Source organism: Eptatretus burgeri, chromosome 6, assembly GCF_056783735.1.
Source record: "Eptatretus burgeri isolate ZD-2024b chromosome 6, Ebu_testis_v1, whole genome shotgun sequence".
In the NCBI taxonomy this organism is placed as follows: Eukaryota; Metazoa; Chordata; class Myxini; order Myxiniformes; family Myxinidae; genus Eptatretus; species Eptatretus burgeri.
The window spans coordinates 109,201,310-109,224,766 of NC_140966.1; the positions used below are offsets into that span (position 1 = coordinate 109,201,310).

Consider the following 23,457-nt stretch of genomic DNA (forward strand, 5'->3'; position numbering starts at 1 on the left):
AATGAATGTTGCCCTCAGTCGGGTTCGCTTTCCAAGCTGAGAAAGCGAGCTGTTTGACAGCAACCCCCTCCCCCAGGATTCGGTGTACCCTGATGGAGAGGGAAGAGGGAGATGGGATCAGGATGAACCGGTGTGTTTCCACTTTTTCTTTGTTTTGACACATCTTCCCAACTTGTGGACATCGTGAGAAGCATCAACAACGATATAAAGTCTGAACTAAACGGCTGTTTGTGGTGCTGTTCATCATTACACACTCTCGTGGACGTGGACGCCTTGCTAGTAGACGGTCATCTGTTTTTTTTTTGTTTGTTTGTTTTTGTTTTTTGGCACGCAATTCCATCAGGTGTGAACTTGATGATTTCTGTTTCCTTCTCGTTTCTCAGGACACTTTGCCCATGCTCATGAAGCCTTTGAGTCCCGCCGGCCTGAAAGTGGGGAGGGAAGAAACGAGCGGGAAGGATGCGTTCGATGAGGTGGAACTCGTCGACGTCGAAGAAAACGTCGACGAAGAAGATGGTTCCTGGTACGGGATTCTCTCCACCACGTTTGCTTTTTGTTTTTGTATCCTGTTCTCGTGTTTGCTGGGATAGTATACCGCTGCATCTTGTGTGAGATTGAATTTGTGGTGTGGGGTGTGGAGTACGCGCAATGAAAGACGAGGGATTGTCCGTGATCGCTTACTAGGCCACAAAGAAGCATTCCGAAGGACTGGTGTGATCGTAAAGCTAAACAAGCCTTGATATGGATTACACTCGGTCTGTGTCGTCAGAAAAACGACGACAACTACATTTGTCAACTCAAACAGGTGCTATTGGACGCCTTTGGAAAGTAGGTGAAGCGAACGTTGGTTCATGAACATCACCCTCTTGCTTTGAACAAGTCACCACTTTCACCCACACACAAATGGTCACCAATTTCCCATCCTAAAAGGATCAGCTGAACTACCTATTTGTTGGCTTTACTCGTCACATCCTGAAGAAGAAACCTGTTTGGGACCCGACGAAGACATCCCAAGCCAATTTGATTTTGGTGAAGTTCCGGATGCAGATCCGGCCAATCGGTGGGATACAAAGCGTAAACTGTTTAGCCTGGCCGAGGGAGGTATGCGCTCTACCGAGTGCCGTTCTACTTCCATTCTGCGTTTTATCATTTGGCACCTATTGGTGAAAGCTGGTACATTTTGTGGCGTGCACGGTTATGATGATTGACAATCGTGTCAAAACCTTTATGGACATGTGCCTGAAATCCTCTTCACCCCCCACCTTCCTGTCAGGCTGTACGAATCGCCAAGACGGCCGGCAAGTCCCAGCCATCGCGGAGCCTGTCCGCTCGCTTGGTCGCGTCTGGCGTTCGCCTCGCCGGTCGTTTCGGGAAATTGGGCACCGCGGCCACCGCTGCACGGTCTGTGGGGCGTAAAGAATTGTGAACCACAGTGTTGGGTGGGGGAGCTGTTAGAATTTACGTGATGAACATATACGGTACATCATGCGGTGCATGACCATAGTACCGTAGTAGATATTTGGCGATTTTGTCTTGTAGCTCCTGTGACGTGTCCATGACATTTTAACTCTTCTGCTCTTTTCTTTGTTCTTGAGTAATGAATTTGAAAATATTAATCGATTTATAAATTATTATCTGGCTTCTCCCTCAATAAAGGTTAAAGTTTAATTTTCTGACGCGAGATGTAGCCCACACCGTACAAGAATCTTCGTGAGAAGGCCGAATGCCTCGATTCTGTGTTTTCTTCCGATTGTTGTCCCCAGCCGCACGCTCTGTACCCATCCTTCCCAGTCGTACCAAACTGCTCCTGGACTCTACCTCTTGCACCCGACAAGGTGGAGAAGGTTTTTCAACCATCGACTCTGCCTCTGCTACTGGGCCAGATGGAATCGGCTCACATGTCCTAAAATCTTGCTCTGCTGCTCTTGCACATCCTCTCTTTGCCCATTTCACCCTGTCATTTGTGCTCGGTCATCTTCTAGGAAACCCGCCAACATCAAGATATTACATCAAAAGGTGCAAAAACTGATCTTCTTAACTACAAACTGTTTAGTTCACTGTCCTTCCATTCATCAGCAAGGTCATGGAATCCATCATCACAGTTGACATAAAATCATTCCTTTTATCCAACAACCTCATCTCGGATCACCCATTCGGATTCAGACCAGGTCACTCTACCCTGGACATGCTGCTTCGACTCGCCCAGCAATGGATTGAGACCCTCGATGTCCGTCTCTCTGGACACATCTCGAGGTTTTGATCGTCTGGCATCCTGCCTTAACCTCCAAACTCTTGATTCTCCTCAGACCTTCACAAAATCACAAGCTGGTCAAACACTTGGAATATGTCTTTTAATTCGAACAACTCTGTCTCTCACTCTCACCCCGTCTCTCACTCCGTCTCGCATCTACTTTCTTAACAAGCCTCTTGAGGAAGATCAGTCACACAAGCTCCTGAGTCTCACGATCAGCCATGATCTTTCTTTGGCAAACCACATTTCTCATTTGGCTTCCAAAACCAGTCGCCGACTGGGCATCCTGCGTTGTGCAAAGTCCTTCCTTGAATTCCTAAACTCCTGTCGACTTGATGGAGTCCTGCTCTCCTCTCAGGGTTGACTCTCCTGCCTCACATCTTGCTCAGCTTGATGTCATGGAAACTGAGGCCTTTAATAATATTGGAATATCCCGCGATGAAGCTGAGTCTATGGGTCTATCACTTTGCCATTGCTGACGGGTTACTGGTCTCTGACTTCTACCACCTCCTTCCTGGTCTTGCACGTTCTGCTCTTTCCATGCTTTGTCTCCCCCCCTCCCCCCCTATTTCCCCAGGTTTCTGCAGAGCTCACACGGTCCACCATCAACTCCTTTCTGGTGACACTACCAAAATCCAGGATCACTGCTCTCCTCCACTCATGTGCTCCTCTTTTTCTCCACCTGTGGAACCAACTTGCACATCAGCTTCAATCTCTTTCTTCCCTCCATGTCTCTTCAAGACAGCTGTCCACCACCATCTAATGTCATCCCCAATCCAACACCATGATCTTTTCTACCCTCACCACCTCACCCCAATCTGAAACCAAGACCTTTTCTACAAACATTAACCCTCCTTCCAAATTGCCTTCCTGAGTGCTTGCTTCTGTATAGATCTTGTCCATGCCATGCATCCTTCCATACAGCTACCCCTCATTCCTCCACACACCCCTTATTTGTTGAAGTCTCCCTCAATGTTGTCCTTCAACACTCCTGTTGGTGTCCCCCCCCCCCAGCCCCTCCCTCTTTCTCCTGTTTTTGTTCTGTTGTATCTTGATCCATTCTGTGTTCGAGCTCTTCCACAAAACTTGACCTTGTATTGAAAACAAACAAACAACCAAATGTGTTTTTCTAATATAAATGAACTCCAATGCCCTTCTCTCTTTTGCACCAGCAATGGTCTCTGCACCAATATCCTGGACAAATTTTAAATTACGGTCATGGTCGATCAATGTGTAGGTTTGGGCCTGACCTCAGACTCACCTTGCTCTCTTTTATACTCTTGCCTTCCAGCTCCTCGGCTATCTCACATCCCGCCTGCTCCAAGTTCTCCAACTCCTCAGGCCAGTCCAGTGTCCAGCCCCGGCAGCCTCAGCTGTACCAGCTGGCACCACACAGGTCGTGCTTCTGCTTCACTGGGCCCCTTAATCAATCTCCTTTTGATCGGATGGAAACTTGTCAGCCGTGCCACCATTATGGTATGTTGATTCGTACACGATTGTGTGTTGATTCGTGTTGATTTATCCGCAGGAGATGTACGTGGTGGGTCCTCGTTGGACAGCCTGTCCGAACTGTCAGTGTCCGACGGAGGAGAGGGTTATCGTCTGCAGGACCTCACGGACGTCGAGGTGCTTGCGAGGATGCAGGAGGAAAGTGAGTGTAAAAGCCAGTGTGGATTGGGAGTGGGTGTGGAGATCAATTTCGGAGATGGACGGTGTTGGAACAGCGGTTATAGTTTTGGGGTCATTTTCTTGCGTCGTTTGCACAACACTCGTGTCTCACCAGAAGGATGACATTTTCTTCAGTCTTAGGCCCTGTCGGTATCAATTTATTTATTTATTCCTATGTATTAAGAATTGGGTGGATAGGGTGGTTATAGGATTGGAGGTGGAGTTTGGGTGGATATAGGTCAGGAGGAGGAGGACGAGTTTGGGTCGATATAGGGGAGGAGGAGGAGGAGGAGGATGAATTTGGGTGAATATTGGGGAGGAGGAGCAGGAGGAGGAGGACGAGTTTGGGTGAATATTGGGGAGGAGGAGGAGGAGGAGGAGGAGGAGGACGAGCAGGAGGACGATGACGAGTTTGGGTGAATATTGGGTAGGATTAGGAGGACGACGAGTTTGGGTGGATATTGGGGAGGAGGAGGAGGAGGAGGTTTGGGGGGATATAGGGGTTGGAGGACGAGTTTAGGTGGATATTGGGGACGGGGATGAGTTTGAGTGGTTATAGGGGAGGAGGAGGAGGAGGAGGAGGAGGAGGAGGAAATGTGGTGGATATAGGGGAGGAGGAGGAGGAGGAGGGAATGGGGTGGATATAGGGGGGGGGAGGATATCTTCTAACTTTGGTGGGGATCGTTGATGGACTGCAATCCTCATTCTTGCCATAAATGTTCAATTCGGTTCAAGTCAGGACTTTGGGCCACTCACGAACATTTATTTTCTTCTTATCCAGCGACTCCAGTGTGGGTTTATCTTTGTGCTTTGGATCATTGTCCTGCTGAAATGTGAATCTCTTACCCAGTTTCAGATTAATGGCTGACTCAAACAGGTTTTCATCAAGGATTCAGGAAATCAACCAGTATGCATCCCTCAGCATTCCAGAAAACGATTCCCATAACTTTGCCTGTTGAGGATACTTTTTTGGCCTTCTTTTATTTATTTATTTTTTTGTAGATGTGGAGTGATGCCATTCCATGCTTTACTGCTTGGTTTCTACATCAAAACGGTGGAACTATCTTTCATCAACAGTCGCGATATGGAATAGGAAGTCCTCACCCTCGGCAGCATGTCGGTGAAGCAACTCTGACACATCCATGCATGTGTTTTTGTATTCTTCCATAAGCAAATGGGAAACCCAATGGGAACAAACTTTCTGAAATCCCAAGGTCGTTGTCATCTGCACGGCATGGTGTCGTCTGCCAAGCTGCGGTGCCATCTCCTTCGCCATCATGCTTTTGGCCTTTTTTTTTTTTTGTATACCTTGTCGAGGCTCGTATGAGAGTTAACACACAACGCACAGCAAGGGGGGCATGAGACAAGAGGGCGGGAGAGGGAAGAACAAAACAGTGGGGAAAAGAGACATGAGGAGATCTGTGGAAGGGAGAGGGATGGGGTGGGGAACACGGGGTAAACAAGATGGACATTACAGGGACTTTCAGGAAGGAAAGCATGGAATTTGAAGGAGGTGGGTTTGGGGTGGATTAATGGGGGTAGAAAAGATTGAGGTTTTGGTTTGGGGAAGATGAGAAGTGGTGGTGAACAGCTGTTTTGTTATCACCATCGACAAACGCTCGATCGCCGATGGATGGAAGAATGAGATGAGGCTGGCCCAGTCTACGGGCGCCTGGAATGGTCCTTAAAAAGACTCCTGCATGCTGGATGGTTCCGGTCATTTAAAATGTTTTATAGTTGTAAATGAGGTCACGTTGAGATTTCTAGTTTTTTTTTTTTTAATCTCGGCCTCGCTCGAAACTGTCATCCCAGTGTTTCACAGGAACGATGATTCAATCAAAGTGTGTGCTGTCCCTCGGATGGACATTAAATTGGGCATCCCGTCTACCGGCATTAGTTAGAGGACGTTAAAGATCCCCACGGTGTCTTTCACGAAGAGCTATCGCCGGCACCCTGAACAAATCCTTCCCTCACCTATATAAGGCACTGCATCAGTGACACAGCCAATGATGCTACCTCACAGCGTTGTGCTGCAATCTACAGAAGAAGACTAACAGTTTTATGATGACATTTCACGACGTCGTAACCAATCAGATGCAGCAGCTTGTGGACACGTGGTCGCCATGAGTGCATCAACTTTCTGCTCGTTACGTTCAGTCGTGGCACTTCTTGGCCAACTACAGCGTGGCTGATTGGTGATGTCCATGTTTCCATCTTTGAAGTGCTTCACCCACCTCCTGACACTGATCGCTCCCATGCAGGCATCTCTTGACACCTAACTCCATCGGCCGTAGATATCTGCAGCTGAGTTGTTCTCCTTCACGAGGAATTCAATCACGGTATATTGGTGAAACAATATGTCGTTGACGGCCATTTTGTCACAATGGATTGTGGGAACACTCTTGGTGGGCATGCGACGAGCCTGTGTTGATGTTGGCACAGATGCCAACCCTCCCGATTTCATCGGGAGGCTTCCGAAAATTCACCCAAACTCCCGCCCTTACGATCACTATCCTTATCCTCCCGAAATTTTGATATTTTTGCACTGTTCACTAATCAGAATGTACTAGTATGAGAATTGAATGAAAAGCATCGTCTGCTACGTATAGCATGTGGTAACTCCATAACGTTCGCTGCTACCAAATTGGACGTAAAAAATTGCAAATTCAAATGAGGAGCAGCGAAACATTGGGTCTGGATCTCGCTTATGCGATCATGCACTGAGATTTAGTGCATGCGGTATGTGTGCAATACAGTGCATGCGGTATGTATGCACAGTGTATATGCATGCGATACGCTCACTGCATGCAGCTGGGCCCCGTACCAGCCCGGCGGTCGCGACCACCGTGCGGTGTTTAACAGCCGCTAGAGTTCTACGAGTCGCGCTTGCAGCTGTGGAACATCGACTTCGAAGTTACCGATGCTTCAAGCCCTGGATGTTGATTACGAAATGGCAGAAAAGAAGCTTACGAAGACCAAGAAATGGTCTCAGAAGTACAAGACCGAATACAGTCTCCAATACCCGTGTATTCGAAAGTCTGAAAGAGGAATTCATCATGCGTATTGTACAGTATGCAGCGTTGATATTTCAGTTGAGCACGGAGGTCGCGATGATATTCGGAAGCACGTTGGAAGCAAACGGCACACAGACATTGCAAAGGAGAGATCTTCGAGCACGAGTACCGGTACACTTCCGAATTATTTCACCAAACAAGGGACAAGCGAGGAAGAGGATGTTACCCGAGCGGAACTTCTCTTTAGTGGATTTATTGTGGAACATAACTTGCCCATATCAGTCTCAGATCATGCTGGACCTCTATTTCAAAAGATGTTTCCAGATTCAAAAGTTGCTTCAAAGTATGGATGTGCAAGAACAAAAACTTCAGCAATAATTGGTGAGTTGTCAAATGTTACTGCTTCATCTATTGCCGATATTGCTAGACTAGCTCCATTTAGCCTAGCTACAGACGGTAGCAATGACAGTGGTGAGGCCCAGCTATATCCTGTCCTGATTTCGTACTATGACAACAGTGCTGGGATTGTGAAGCAAGGTTTGCTAAGTTTGCCTGCGTGCAAACAAGATTCCACTGGAGAAAACATTTTCAAACTGCTTGATCATGAGTTCAGTGACAGGAAAATTCCGTGGGGAAATTGTGTTTCCTTTTGTGCTGATAATGCCTCTGTCATGGTGGGCAAGCACAAAGGAGTCGCTGCTTATATCCACAAACAAAATCCAGAATGCTACATCATGGGATGCCCTTGCCATATGATGCACAATACGGCCAAGAAGGCGGCTCAGGCCTTACCCATTGAATTAGATGACTTTCTCATCGATATTTACTACTACTTGGACAAAAGTAGTAAACGCGTCAAAGGAGTGAAAGCACTGCAAGAACTCTGTGATGCCCCGACACACAAGATTCTGAAGCATGTCGCAACAAGGTGGCTGTCCCTTGGTCAGTGCCTAGACAGGCTGATTGAACAGTGGGAGCCACTTCGCCTCTTCTTCAAAGAAGTACAAAAAAAAATGCAACCAACTGTAGCCAAGACTCTAACAACGAGCAAGAAGGACGGCACTGTATCTACTGCCAGTACTGGCACTGCAGGATCAAGCACTAGTGGAGCAGCATTCACCACTACCACTGCAGTATCTGCTGCGAAGAAGACAGCAGGGACAGCACCAAAACCAATGCTGAGAGCAGGTAGCATCACCGGCCCTTCATCACGTTCATCTACAAAGCAGATCCCTTCAGAGTCGAGAAAGACTGTGATAGTCCCATCTACAGGCAAAGAAGGACCCAAGTTAAGTTCTGCTTTTGCCAAATCACTTGATAGAAGCTCAGCAAAACCTTCGAATCAGAGGTCTTCTTCCTTGGCTGCACCTACCTCAAGCTCTCTCCTCAAACGTAAAATTGGATCTGGTACTACGAGTCTGACCTCTTCTGCTGGCAGTAAACGCAAGTGTGATCGCCCTGCGGCTAAGTGTACTACGAGTTCTACAACTAAAAGCGCATCTTCCTCAAACACTGTGCAGGAATCTAGAGAAAAACGTGTCAACAGGATGTTCTTGTCTCCACAAACAAAACTCTATTGTTTCTTCCTTCGATATGCTAACAAGCTTTTTGAGAAGGGGAATCTTCTGCTCCAAAGAGACGAACCCTGTATTCATCTCCTGCACGGAGAATTGAATGGTCTTCTGAAAGATATCTTCGTACGGTTTTTGAAACCATCGGTGTCATCGGTTGCTCTGGTAAATGTACCCTTCTCTGACAGAAATCATCAGAAGAATGATGAGGACCTCATGATTGGGAACGATGCCAAACTGTATATAAGGGAACAAAGGAGTCTCAAGAAATCCACCTTCACTCTGAGTGAGTCAGACATCCAAGGTTTCTTCAGTGCAGTTCGCTCATATTATGTGAAAGCCTGCAATTACATCTTCAAAACCTGGCCGCTAGATGATGAATTAGCCAAGCATGCTCAGGTGCTGGATGTTAAGCTACACCAAGAAGTGGGGTTTGACTGTGTGGAGTTTTTCATCAAGAAATTCCCCTGTCTGTTCAGTGGCGGTGATAGTGACATAGACAGTCTTGAGAGTGAATTCGCTCACTGCCAGGCAGACGCCTCCATAGCTACAATTGCTACTGAGACAGTGAGAGTGGATGAGCAGTGGCATCAGATTTCACAGCTCACAGATCCCTGCACTGGTGCCAAGAAGTATCCTAATTTGAGCAAAGTGATGAAGGGAATCTTGGTCATTCCTCATTCGAACGCATCATGTGAGCGGGCACTCAGTCTTGTATGGAAGAATCATACTGAATTTCGTCCCAATTTGAGTGTCAAAACCCTGGAAGCTCTCTTAATTGAAACACTAGCTCATAGCACCCCTTGCTACCAGAGAGAATACAGCAAAGACATAATCAGAAGGGCTAAAAGAGCCACACAGCTGTCACTCAGCAAAGCTGCCATGGAAAAAGCAAGCAGCAGTAGTACCAGCCAGTAAGGTAAGAAAAATATTGCTTCTTTTGTGCTTTTTGTTAATCTTTGATTGTCCCCTAACTTACTAATATTAACATACATGTAACATTAAAAAGTGCACAATTTTCCCCTTTTTTTGTTCAAAAAGTGGGAATTCTTAACATGTTAAATGCTCCAAAATAGGGCTCAGAGGGCACTAGAGAGCGTCTAGAACCCCAGAGCTTCCAGGGCCCTAAGGCGGGCCCTGGATCCCGCCGCAAGGGTCGAGCGCTCCGCGCTCGAGATGTGCGCTTCGCGCACATTATTTGGTGTCGGTTGCAAATCCTCCCTAATTTTGATTTCCATAAGTTGGCATCTCTGTGTTGGAGTGAATATATTGATACGTGTCGCGATTAACTCGTGTTGTACAATATTCGGCACAAACCGGACTCTGTGGTGTAATTGTTCGTGTCCGCTCTGATTCTGGGAGGCCGGTGGTTCAAACTCCACGGCTGAGTCCCACCAAAGACTTTAAAAATGGTCGGTGCTGCCTCATTGCTTGATGTTCAGCATTTAAAATGACAGGGCATGGACAATCCCTATTGGTTGGCATCCACAGGGAGGACAAAATTCCTGCTGAGGAAATTCCCCACCAAGTGCGGTGATAAAAGCGGCGCCATTGTTGTGACGGCGCTGGTATCTCGAGTATCCCGCAAAGTGGCGGCACTTCCCGCAAGGTGTGTGTGTGTGTGTGCGTGTGTGCGTGTGTGCGTGTGTGCGTGCGTGCGTGCGTGCGTGCGTGCGTGCGTGCGTGCGTGCGTGCGCGCGCGCATATGTTATTTATATTTCCACTCACATGGGTTATCTTTTATCTGTCTATCCCAACTCTGTTCCTCCTCTGCGGTGACTTGAAATGCCACTGCACCAGCTGGATTTGTGTTGGCGCTGCTCTGCAATATCTAGCCATGATATTGCAACCCAGGCCCTCTGCATCTTTTTGGGTTTGACCCGATGTAAACATTGCAACCTTTATTTCTTCAATTTTTCTTCAATCGTTCCTCCTTCCTCTCAAACACGAGGTGCAGAGCATCCACCTGCACATATCTCGAGTATTCATCACAGTCTGGCACTCTGTTCTGCATGACAATTCTGCCTGCCTTGTGGGATACATGGGCAACTTTGTCCTTCATTCTCTGACTTATTCCACTTGTTCAGTTACCATGTTTCTATCAATAGACTCCTCTCCTCTCCCAGTGGAGGCTGGACTGCCTTAAGTCAGAGTCTTACATCCAGTCTTGTTCCTCAATAGCACAAATGACCCATGAGATACTCAAGTAAACCCTTTCCCTTTTACGGATTACATTGTTCTGTGCAGTACCCCCATTCTACTGACTGACAAACAGCAGCTGCTTCACTCTCAGCTGATTTTTAGTTGATTTGATGCTGGTCTGAAAAATTGAATGTCTTTCAATCTTGATGAATGTCTGTCTCACCGTGTTCCTCTGGAAGGAAGCTACTTGGCTATTAGCATAGTCGGCCACTGGAACTTTAGTTTCTTGAACATCTAGTCTTCGCCATTAACCGTGACCTTTCTTGGGCTGACTGGAGTCGAGGTTCAATCCTTCACCCAGATAATCATCAATTTAGCGATGGATTGTCCACAGAGACCGTCTGCCGGGAAAGCTGAACAGATCTTTCATTCGGTTTCCGATGTTCAGCAACTCCGATGAGATCTGCCGCCGATGATAATTTCTCCGTTAAATTGGGACTTTGGGTCGAGCAAACCACGGGGAAATTAACTTAGATTGTTACAACCTCCTAATAAAGGGGGGGGGGGGTTCCCCTGGTTTTCTTATCTAAGCCACTACCAGGTGAGTTCCTAGGGGTATTGCCCCTATTTTTTTTATGATTGGTGTACATGTGCTCAATCCAAATACTGAACTCGTGTTTCGTCAAATTGATTGACTGCAGCTTCTTTGCTGTTATAAAATATCAAAACTGTGCAGAATGCATGACACTCTCCTTTTCCAGGACGTAGTTATTCCAAAGATGTTTGAACTTGTTCCTTTCTGAATGGTTCTGTTGATGATGGAATACTTGCAAGGTATTTGGGACCAGCCCCTCATTTCTCTGCTGGGCACGGTGTGTTTCCTAATTGATTTACAAGCGCCATGTCCACGAATGATCTTTCATTGGAATGACACGTTCGTGGAAGTGTGTGGGTCTTGGGATCTATTGCTCTTGCATGGAGATTAGGGGATCCAGTGCTCTCCACGGGTAATCTCTTTGATTGTTGATTGTCAAATGGAAGAATCAATTTTAGGTTGTGTTTTTTTTTTATCTATGCTGCAGTTACACCTGTGAGTTAAGTTTGCTTGAATTATGTAATGCAAGGCTGTGTTTTAATACCACAAACCCAAACAACACCCCCATCACATACTCTTTACCAGTTATGTAAAATGCCTTTCTGATGTACCAATGACATCCCTATCCACCGCCTTCCTCCATATTCTCCTAGGCCTAAGACAGGAAGCTGGAAGTTTGTCGAGCCACCACCGTCAAGCTGCCAGTGATACCGATTGCACTAGTCTGGATGATTCCAGCTCCTGTTGTTCTCTCCAGCAGCATCACACCCCTCGGTCTCCCCCTCGTATTCGACGTTCGGCCCTCGTTAGCCCCAGCGGGACCATTCCCAACCATTCCAGGCGTACCAGGCCTCCTGCGGTCACACGTTCCAACTCTCAGCGGATCGATGGGGCAACCAGGCAAGGTGAGGGATGGTGTACCATTGCTTGGTGATTGTGCTTCTGTGGTTTCTCCAGATTGTCCTCCTTGTACAGTATTAGTGTTGAACATTTTCAATGTGAAGTTACTTTTGGCCTTTTCTGAATCATTGGGGTTGTGAGGGAGTTTGATCAACCAAAAATTGCAATCCGAGCAGTTTTCGAACATCTTTTAAGGAGGCAAAAGATGCTTCCTTCGAAGCCAGCGACTCCAGCGACCATCAACGAGCACATGGTCGATCTCTTTTGCCATACCAAGTCCAGCAATGTGAGCTTGTGGGCGCTGATGCCACGAACCAGCCACCCTTAGTCCATGACTTCTTATAAAGTCAAGGAACTTTGCGCTATTCAGGTTCACAGTTCCAGACCCATGGGGACCAACACTCGTCTCAAAACCATCCCTATCGGTTCCAGTCGATGCATTGAAATCCCCCAAGACTGGAAGTGTATCTTGCCTGGGGCACTGATCAACCACAGACTCGAGCGTGGAATAGAATGCGTCCTTCATGGTGAGATAACTCGCCTCAGTCGAAGCACATAGAGACAAAGGAAATGACACCCAAGGAGTGACGAATCCTTCATCTCATAATACGCTCGTTGACCGGTGTTGCCTCAATTATCATTGGAGTCAGCTTCTTGGATACAGCTACAGCAACTCCTTGGGCACGGTAACCATCAGAGCGACCAGATCAATAGTAGGTGTAACCACCCACCATGATCCTGTCTTGGATCATGGATCATGATCATGTCTTGGATAATATTCACAGGAATGAATAGAAATGGAGGTAAACACATTAGATATCGGTAAAGCTAACAGGGTTGTCAGTTGTATTCATTGGGGGATAAATTTGGACCGTTCCCGTCCCCCATGTACGAGACAACTTCACTGTAAACATAGATTAATAGAACTCGTAAATTATGCTAAACCCCACACGAGCACACAGAACGTACTTAAACCTGACTTGTGACTATCCCCTCTCACCCTCCATGAATGTCACAACAGTTGTTTTTTTTCTTCATCATGTGAAGTTAATGTGGGGCGGGGGAGGAGGTTGACACCCCCTCTGTGGTTTGCATCTTCATTACCACATGTCATGCCCATCGTCGTCCTTTGCTCTCACCACAGACCCTTTCTCATTGTTGCGGTATGCCACTGTCTCCCCTCCATCTTCACTGATATCTGTGATACTTGGCTTCCTCGTGGTTCTGGAGATGTTTTTTGTGCTCATGAGCCATTTACTTGTGATGCGAATGACGTTCTTCCCTTGTCTGAAGGGTGCTTTGAAGGGTTTGTTGTTTCCTGCAGAAAAGACTACTGCGAATAACCGATCCCACATGGGACTTCCTTTACCCCATACGGCGATTGCACGTGGATCGGGTCTGCCTCGTGCATCACCACGGCAACCACCTGGTCAGAGGCAAACCTCACTGCCTTCACATTTTCCCTTCCCCTGTTTCTTTTTTTCCTTCTTTCGTTGTCATGCCCAATCCTTCCTTTTCCTTGAACACATGGAATTTCAACTCGGGTTTCCAACATCGCAAGCCATTTCAGTTGGGAACACGACAGGCACAATCTGCTTTGGATTTTATTCCAATTATCTGCCACAACTCTCCTTTTATCGTCCTCTTTGAATTCCCCGCCCCCCCCTCCTCCCTCGAATGCAGTCGCTGGTACAACTTCTTCCACTTATCGCCAGAAGTTTTCTTCCGTCATCTCGCAATCTAGCCAATCCCATGGCAGGGAGAGCGGTCCATCCCCGTCTGCACACGTTCTGCCCAGGGGTCGTGGAAGTGCAACCTTCGAGTCGGTGGGCCGAAGTTCGTTGGGTGGAAGGAGAAGATTGTCGAGCACAGACAAATTGTCCAAGAGGTTGGTGACCAAAGCCGGAGGTTTGACGCGAATGTTTTTTGTGTTATTAAACCTGTATGTAGATTAAGTTTGAAACTGTAATTACCCCCCCCCCCCAATCACCAAGGGTGGATGGAGGTCATGTTTTCACCCCTGTCTATTCCTTTGTCTGTGAGCAGGATAACTCAAAGTTTTGGATGGATTCAGACTTGGTGGACAGGTTGGGTGGACTAGGCCGAAGTGATTAGATTTTGGCTCGGGTCTGGATGCAGATCCGGCCCATCAGTGGTACACAACATGTAAACTGTTCAGCTTGGCGGAGGTATATGGTTCTCCACTCCGGTTTTTATTGTGATAAACCTTTGTCACTTGCAGTAAGTTCTCTATCGGCGTTAACCGAGAAATTGTTTCACGATGATTGGGGATGATGTGATTTTGTCAAGTATGGAAGGGGGAGAGGGAATGAGGGGGGTGGTGTAGTTTTTTTGGGTGAGGTGTTTGGGAAGGGGGGTAGCTGCTTGTGTGAAGCTTTGTGGGGGGTAGTTATTTGGGGAGTGGTGTAGTTTGGGTGGGGTAATGGGGTGGGGGGGGCGTTCCATGTCAAATGTACACATTTTTCAGCGAAATTTTGACACCGTCTCAGATTTCAATCTTTTTTTTGTGCAAGTGTTTGTATCCACGGTAAAACATTGAGTCAATTTTCAGACCTGGGAGCCCATCGGGGCCCATTTTATCCCCCCCCCACAAATTTGGGTACCCCCGGTTGACCCCCAATCTTCCAGTGGCCATATCACAGGTTGCAGTGGTCCGATTTGGATGATCTTGGTATCAAAATGCTCGTAAAAGCGAGATCTTTCGAATTGCGTCAAGTAAAATCACTCCGAAACACTAATTCAAAAAGTTGTAGTTTAAGGTGCCCTTTGACCTTGTGCCCGCCCCCCAGCCAAACCGATGATCCCGATTTTTTTTTTTTTTTTTTTTTTTTTTTTTTTTTTTTTTAATTATTATTATTTTTTTCCATGTGAGAATACCCCTTCATATACTCCAACACCTCAGCATAAATTAATATGGGATCTCAATGGGTTCAAGTGTGATTATGGTTTTATTGTTCAGGGTCCACATATCACTAATTCTTGATGCGACGTTTGCCGTCATCGTTCCAATGACGTCACCTGCTGGCAGGCGACTTTATGTCTCAAATTGACGATCATCATCTTTGGACTATATATATATATATATATTGTTGCGGATCTGGGGTGGCGGGATTCTCACCCAACTCTTGGCGCCACCCTCACCACCGCCATATCCGGGGTTTATAACGCCTGCCGGCTCAGCACAGGCCTCGGGTCACGCGTCTTCAATCGCGATACCAACGTAATCCTTTTACCTTGCCAGTTGGGGAACTAGAACCCCTCGTTACAGACTGGTTTTGTCAGATGCCGAGTGTTTTCTGCCAGTCTGTAACCATTTTGGTTTTATATGCCAATCGAACGGATCGTTCCTCGACGCGACACAAATTAATCCATAGCGGCAACTTCATACGAATTAACCAGATTTATTGGGGAACACAGGGATCACAACACAAGCAAAATTCACGACAATGTTTTTATTAAGAATCCTCAACCCGTTCTTAACTAGAGAACCACGGACTACAGGTTTTGAGGGGGTAGCTACCGAGATATGCCTTGAACAACGTGCAGACAAGGACAGACAGCATGCATGCAAGACAGAGTACTTGGTGATGTCTCATGGATGAGAGGACAGTGTCAAAAAGCACGAATGTCGCTAGTAACAAGCGGATGTCCACGGATTTGAACTCCAGCTCGAACGCGCCGCGTGGCAAGATGGCGGCGTCATACTCTTGCCCCCTTCGCACCGCACGCGGTCTCCGCGCGCTCTGACCCCGCGTAAGGTCGACGATGGGCCTCAGCCGATCTCTCCCAGGGTCCAGCACACAAATCTAGGCCTGCCCTGTTCTCCAGACAAGGCCCAAGTCGAGGTGCCGAGCTCCGCAGGCGGATCGACAACGTGTCGAGCCGTGAGGTGAGTAAGGATGGAGGCTCCACGGCCAGATGCAGGCCGAACCTGTCGATCACCTCCCCATAAGAGTCGATCGCCAACTTGACGTGCAGGCCGCCTCTCCCACTGCCCAAAAAGGCAGACTCGACGTGCAGGCAGCCTCTCAAAGCCGACTGCCGTTTTTTTACTTCAGTTTCACCTCCTCCTTTCGGCGCTCGTGGCCTCTGAAACCCGAGCACGCCTCAAGACCGACTATTTCCACACACTGAACCCTTTTCTCTCTTTTACAGTTTTCTTTCGTTCGCTCACTTTGAACCACTCGCTCCTCCCCCTTTTCGAAGCTGACCAAACTCCTCCCCTTCGCGTCACCTCCTCTTTTTGGCCACACCCTCTCAGCCGACTGAGCGGGGCCTCGTCCGGGATGGGGAAGAAGAAGAGGGAGCTCTCGTTCCACCACCACCGCACAACAATAATACAGCCTCATATCTCCTGGCACACATGTAACGTCCATTTTACCACACAACCTAGCTAAACATGCATTTAATGGGGGATCTGAGCTAATCCTATATTTAGTAGTCCAATAAGGGCCATTTCCGTAACAATATATATTGCATAATTTGCGAAAAATTATTCGGCCTATTGGGTCTATTGATTTTTAAGCGTACATTTTTTTGTATAACCATCATCAAATTAAGTTATAAATAGGCTAATCTCAGTTATTGCATATTTTGCACTAAGCATAGTGACTAAAGATCGAAAGAAGTTCCGAAAATACTGTTGCGATCCGTTCAGCTGCCATAAAACGAAACAACAAAAAGATCTTCGCAATGTGTCAAATGATATGTTGATGAAATTTTCTTCAAAGGTGAAAAAAGATGACAGACTTTGTACTTCGTGCAGAAAAAAAAACTTTCTCAGTTGTCACCAGAGCGTATTGAAGAATCATCTTCGACCAGTTCGAAATTATCATCAGAAGGTACTATCGAAGGCATTGCAGAATCTATTTCGACAGATGAAGACGAGGAGGTTTATGAGCGAGAAACAGAAGTTGACCTATTAAACCAGTCGTTATCGATGATAGGCGAAAGCCCATTCGACAAACGAAAGGCGGAAAGGAACCCAGGGTACGTTCTTGAAAAGCAAAGTAAAGTGGAAGATTCTGTGCGAAAGAAATTGGAACTAGTTGCTGGGCCAAGCACTGCGGAGAAAACACTAAATACAGCGTTAAAATGTGATTAAAACTGCATGCCAGAGGTGATCAAAAGCCTGAAAGAAAAATTCGTTGTTTTGAGCCGTTCAGAGCAAATACGTATACTGACAATATTTGCTTGGAATATGAGCATCAGAGGGATGATGAGTGAATTCAGTTGCTCCCAAAGAATGGCTGTGCAAGCCAAAAATTTAGAGAAAGAAAATGGTATGCTATCGTCTCCAAATCCCAAACAGGGTAAAATATTGCCTGACTCCGCCGTAACCGAATTTTACCGAAGTGATGAAGTCAGCCGAATAATGCCGGGGAAAAAGGACTGTGGTGGTCAGGAATGAACATGGAAAAGACAAAATTCAAAAGTGCCTGGTACTAAACAATCTCGAGGAACTGTTTCAGAAATTCAAAGAGAAGAACCCTGGCTTGAAAGTTGGATTCGCGAAGTTCACCATGCTCCGTCCCTCGGAGTGTGTCCTGGCCGGTTCAGGTGGTACACAGTTTATGTGTATGTACGATACATCAAAATGTGAAACTCATGATGTTTCGTTCCAAAATGCCACAAATAGCCAAACTTCCTTGCTATCATCATGTGATAGCACGCATAGTTTGCAACCCAGCACAACCAGCATGTTATTTCAGAACTTGTGTCAGTTGCCCATCAATTGAAGACTTCAAAACCGAGCTACTGAGTGCTTATGAACTTGAGGATATTGATGAAATTCAGTTTAAACGTTGGATATCCACCGACAGATCTGAACTGGGCTCCATGGTCCTGCCTTTGGAAGAATTCATAAATCAATTCTGTGAACTTAGTGAGACACAACTTCATTGCCAAGGCCCAATCTCAGTTTCTGAAAAATAAGAAAGACTAAATCGGTGAAGGAGAATTTGTCATTATTGGAGACTTCTCAGAGAACTATTCGTTTGTTGTACAGGATGCGGCCCAAGGATTCCATTGGAACTGCTCTCAAGGGAAAATTCACCCCTGGCTTTACTATTTCAAATCGGACGATGGCAAATTAAACCACGATTCGTTCACGATTATATCAGAATGCAATACTCACGACGTTGTCTCAGTCCACCTCTTCCAAAGAATGCTCATTGAACACTTGAAATCTAGCTTTGGAAATGTAAAGAAACTTTACCATTTCTCAGACGGTTGCGCTGGCCAATATATGAATTGCAAAGCCTTCATAAACCGATGTAGTCACAAATCAGAGTATGGCTTTTTTTGCCACAAGTGATGGCAAGGGCTCTTCAGATGGCGTGGGAGGTACAGTCAAACGAGAAGCAACACATGAGAGCCTGCGTCGATCTTACGACAGTCAAATTATTTCTCCAAAAGATCTTTTCGCCTTTGCTGAAAATGGTTTGAATGAAATGAAGTTCGGTTACAGGATCCAAGAGGCGTGTGACGAGGAATAACGAAATTTTGAAGAAAGGTTAAAAACTGCCAAAACCATGGCTGTAACTCAAAAACTTCATGCTTTCATCCCTATTTCTGAAACTGCTCTTCAAGTACGCAAATTCAGCCTTAGCGAGGAACACCGTATCGAGTCGGCTATTTCAAAATCTACACCAACTTTTAACGGGAAACTCTCAGGTTATGTCACAGTGCACTATGATGGAAAATGGTGGCTTGCTTGCATCATGGAAGCCTTTCAGGACACTCATGAAGTGTAAGTGAATTTTCTTCATCCACACGGGCCCGCAAATAGTTTCTTTTTTCCTGACATTGAAGATCACTGCATTTTAGACTTTTCTGATAAACTTCTTTCCGTAGAACCAAAAACTGCTACAGATAGAACCTACACAATCAGTAAAAAAGAAACACAGCTGTCAAATAAATCATTGGTTAGCAAAAAATCTTGACTATAATATGCAAGGAAAAACTCTTACTCTAACAAGTATCGCTTCCAGTTCCTGCATGTGCATGTGGAAAATTTATGTACAATATCCTGATATAGTGTATTGGAAATCTTGTGTTCAAATATTGTGCTATGTATTGTGGCGTTTTGTGTGTCTAGCAACCGAGTCCCCGAACAATAAAACCATCATCACACTTGAACCCATTGAGATCCCATTTTCATTTATGCTGAGGTGTTGGAGTATATGAAGGGGTATTCTCACAGGAAAAAATCTGGACCATCGGTTTGGCTACGGAGCGGGGCCCAAGGTCAAAGGGCGCACCAAACTATAACTTTTTGAATTACTGTTTCGGAGTGATTTTACTTTACGTGATTCGAAAGATCTCGCTTTTACGAGCATTTTGATACCAAGATCAGCCAAATCAGACCACGACAACCTGTGATATGGCCTCTGGAAGATTGTGGGGCAGCCGGGGCGCCCAAATTTGGGGGGGCCTTAAAATGGGCCCGATGGGTCCACAAGTCTAAAAGTTGGTATTTTGAGTTTTTTCACCTAAGTGAATAAATGACCAACATATGGGGAGAAAATGAGGTATTAGTGTCAGGAGGGTGTGTACACTTGACATGGAATTCCTCGGTGGGGGGGGGGGGGTAATTTGAGCGGTGAGGTGTTGCGGGGTGGCATCGTTGGGGGTGGTGTTATTTGGGTAAGGTGGTGTAGTTTGTGTGAGGTGTTGGGGAAGGGTCGTTTGTTTAGGCTTGGTGTGTGGGGAGGGTTGTTGTTTGGTCGAGGCTTTTGAGGGGAGGGAGGTGTGAGGGTTCGTTTTTGAGTATGATATGAACTGGTAAATATTGTCCTCGCTCTGTATGTGCAAGCTCTCGTGGGCTACCACAGCTTCATGTGCATGAGCCCCTCTTATTGCTTGGGTTGTTTGCCGTACTGTACTACCTGTGTACCTCGTTGCATCTACCCTAAACTGTACACCTGATTTGGAGTTTTCCTTAATTTGCCTCTTAAAGCATCGTCCTCTCCCTCCCTCATTTCCCTCCGAATTATTATGATGTCCCCCCTCCCCCCCCCACACAGCCACTGCTCTTTCTCTTCATTGCGTGAGTCATCCCCCTCTGTCATTCCAGGAATCTACAGTTCAGCAGTGTTTCATCAGATGATAGCTGGAAGGACGGCTGTTACTGACATTTTGATGGGACACCCGAAGTGATTGCAAATCACACACCTGTGTTACCTGTTATTGCACTGGACACAAGGGTAACACCAAGCGTTTCTGTAATTCCCTTTGTCATTCCATGCTCATTTGCACAGCTTGTTTTTCCTAATGATTTGCTTTAAACGGTTCCTTTTAATATTAGATTGCAGGTTTGTAATGACAGTAATCGTACTGCGACGGCAGATTTAACTTCCTCTACCTTTCCAGTGTACTTTTATGATGAGTGTTGGTTTTGATTTGAAACATGAAGTAATACCCAGGATGCATTGTTTCGGAGCACACTGAATATGCTACTGATCACGGTGCCTCTCCGTAGAGTAAGCTCGACGTACCGATCGCTCGTCTGAATGGGACTGAATCGGCTTTGATTTGCCCATTGATGCATAACCGGACGATTCGAAGGCTTCAGAACTAAGCTTCCCTCCATTAGGTTTTGTGATTTTTTTTTTTTTTTTTTAACCTGCTCGTGACCATAAGGCCTCTTTTTCATTCACACTTTCTTTGGATGACCTGTCGATTTTGATCTGAATTGATATTTCCCTCTTCCTGTGCCATTTCCTCCCCCCCCCACCCTCTTCCTCCTTCTCTCCAAGATTAGTCATGACTGTTAAGTGGGAGGTGGTTTTGGCAAAAGAGCAGTTGGTACTTGTGCTTAAGTTTGAGACGCTGGCGTCACACTCCTCGACTCGCTGTCTCGATGGTCGTTATTTCGGAGCCAGATTTGCGTGCGCCCGATTAGGCAAGTTGTGCCTCAGCTGGCGTTTGCGATTGTTTTTGAAGCCCCATCCTTTTTTGCTATTATTTAAACGCGTGTGATGCCCTCGCCATAAGCTGGAGGCAAATTTAGCTTTTATGCCAATGTTTGTAAAAATGAACCGTTTTTCTCGTGTCCTGCAAAGTAAGCACACGGACAGGGCACAGACGAGCCCTCCATTATCGTCGGTCGTCCTCGTCACTCACCGATTACTTCTGGTACCATGAAGCCACTTGTGACATCGTGGAATACTTGATACGTTCGTGGGATTTTATGGTTCGGCCCAAGATTGAGGCCTCGGTGTATAATTTTTATTTTATTTTTAAATAATTTCTGCTCGGTGTGTGCTCGCTCATATGTCAGAGTTGTGTTTTGCGCCATCGGCATCGGCTTACCTTCAACAAGCTGCGAAGAGCGACGCGTCGTGTGCTGTGCGGTCCCATGATACGTGCCTGGATGTCAGGGTAAGGAAGAGATTTAATGTTTCCGTGTTAACAGGGTGTTTGATAATAATCGATAAACCGGTGGTGAAGCAATCAAACGTTTTAATGTCGATCTACTGAAATTTCCTTTCTAGTTTTGTGCCATAAATTAGGGTATTTATTTAACTTTGCTCTGAACTTGATAACATTCGTGTGCCATTCGGTATTTTCATTTGTTATCCTACCCCCCCCCCCCCCCGAAATATATTCATTCCTTTTTCACCCTTGAATTTTTGCCTCCTTGTGACTCCAATAAACCTGCTTATCCCTGATCCACCAATAAATCGAATGATCCCTTACCTGCTGCGCTTTACTTCCTGTTTTTGTCACTGGGTCATGGCACATGTGGCGGAGTTCCACCACTTTATGTAGGATTGCTGAGTGTAGCAGTATGTTATATACATACAATGTCATTGGAGAAGTCCATCATCGCAATTGACATAAAATCATTCCTTTGCTGACATAAAATCTGTCTGTCTCTGTCTCTCTTTCTGCCTCTCTGTCTCTGTGACTGTCCTCTCCATCCCCCCCCCCCTCACTCCCTCCACTACAGAGTTTTTCTTTCCCTCTTCCTTTACCTCTTGTGTCCAACATTTGTCCTCCAAGTGTCCCTTAACCCTGTGTATTGTTTCCCTGCCTTCTGTGTTTTCACTGTTTCACGAACCTCGACTTCCAATAAAAAAGAGGGACCAATGGTGTTGTAGCTCACCCAGCTGGTTGCCAAAAGGTGGAGCAACAGATGGACAGGGTGTGTATATATATATATATATATATATATATATATATATATATATATATATATATATATATATATATATAAAAGAGCTGGATTTAGAACACACGTTTTAGGTTGGGGTGGTATTGACGTGATGTTCACAGAAGAGCAACTCTCTGCTGTCTATGAGCCTTAGTTTTTGAGATATTGTCCACTTCCAGTATTATGATGTCACTTCGTGTTAAAATTATCCCAACTTGATGGGGCGCAACTCCAAGGTGTCCAGAATTCATGTTTTTCAAGATATTTCCCACTTTTTGTATTGATGATGTCACTGGCAGCCATATTGTGTTTCAAATCCGCTTTTTTTAATCAAACGTTCTCATAGGTGGTCGATCGTATATTTTGTTTCGCATCAATCATTCAATAGGTTTCAGAGAAGGACGTTTTTAAAGGTTTTCTGATTACCCAATATGACTGCCATATCACGTGACTGATGACATCATTGTTAACAAACTATATTTCCCTTGAGTTGTTGATCACAAATTTGTAGTTTCACATCGATCGGTTAAGCTGCTTGAGAGAAGAAGATGAAGGGTTTTTCTGTAATCCAAAATGACGGCCAAACTGGATCCAAATTCAAGGACTTTTGGGACCTTTTGAACCTTACGACAACCGACTTGTAGGTGGAGGATGCTATGAACAAATTTGAGTTCTACCACAATGAAGATAATTTGAGTCAAGTTTGGTCGCAATCCCATCAGCAGTTTCAGAGACTACTAGGAGGGTACCCTTCTCCAACGTGTCCGTACGTGTCAGTGTTTTGGAGCGTGTATTGGTAGAAACGGGAATTCGACGTAAAGTGGTGATGTGGACCGTGACATGTAGTACACGTTTACCTTGTCGACAATGGTGGTCTGCTCAGAGGAAGAACTATTATTATTGATGAAAAATGTCGTCATTGTGCATAGCACGATACTTGTGATATCAAAATAAACAATGGTTGCCATGGAAACTAATTTAGAAAATTTGACCTTTCAAGTGTTTTACATGATGGAATGTTGTGTGTAACAAAGTTGGTTGACTGTATTTTCTAATTGTCGCCTGATAGTTGTTTTCCATGTTGTGGATGGCATTGACCTTGACCTTTGACTAATTTTTCCCACATTTTATATATA

The 23,457-nt window shown here is 45.8% G+C and overlaps 1 protein-coding gene across 2 annotated transcripts in view; it reads left to right on the top strand.

Moving 5' to 3' along the window:
• LOC147025579 (SLAIN motif-containing protein 2-like) overlaps nt 1–21,863 on the top strand; it is a 23,282-nt gene extending 1,419 nt beyond the window's left edge. The window contains exons 2-10 of one of the 2 annotated variants that reach the window (XR_015059582.1): nt 384–523; nt 1,274–1,401; nt 3,543–3,647; nt 3,780–3,902; nt 11,895–12,146; nt 13,466–13,570; nt 13,825–14,029; nt 20,240–20,369; nt 21,446–21,863. Coding sequence is in view for 1 of the 2 variants with exons in the window: in XM_085886692.1 (XP_085742818.1) it covers nt 384–523; nt 1,274–1,401; nt 3,543–3,647; nt 3,780–3,902; nt 11,895–12,146; nt 13,466–13,570; nt 13,825–14,029; nt 20,240–20,297 (1,116 nt within the window). In the remaining variant the exon portion in view is untranslated. Of the gene's footprint in view, nt 1–383; nt 524–1,273; nt 1,402–3,542; nt 3,648–3,779; nt 3,903–11,894; nt 12,147–13,465; nt 13,571–13,824; nt 14,030–20,239 lie in introns of both variants that reach the window. The other variant, XM_085886692.1, reaches the window with a different exon arrangement.
• Nucleotides 21,864–23,457: the final 1,594 nt, after the last annotated feature.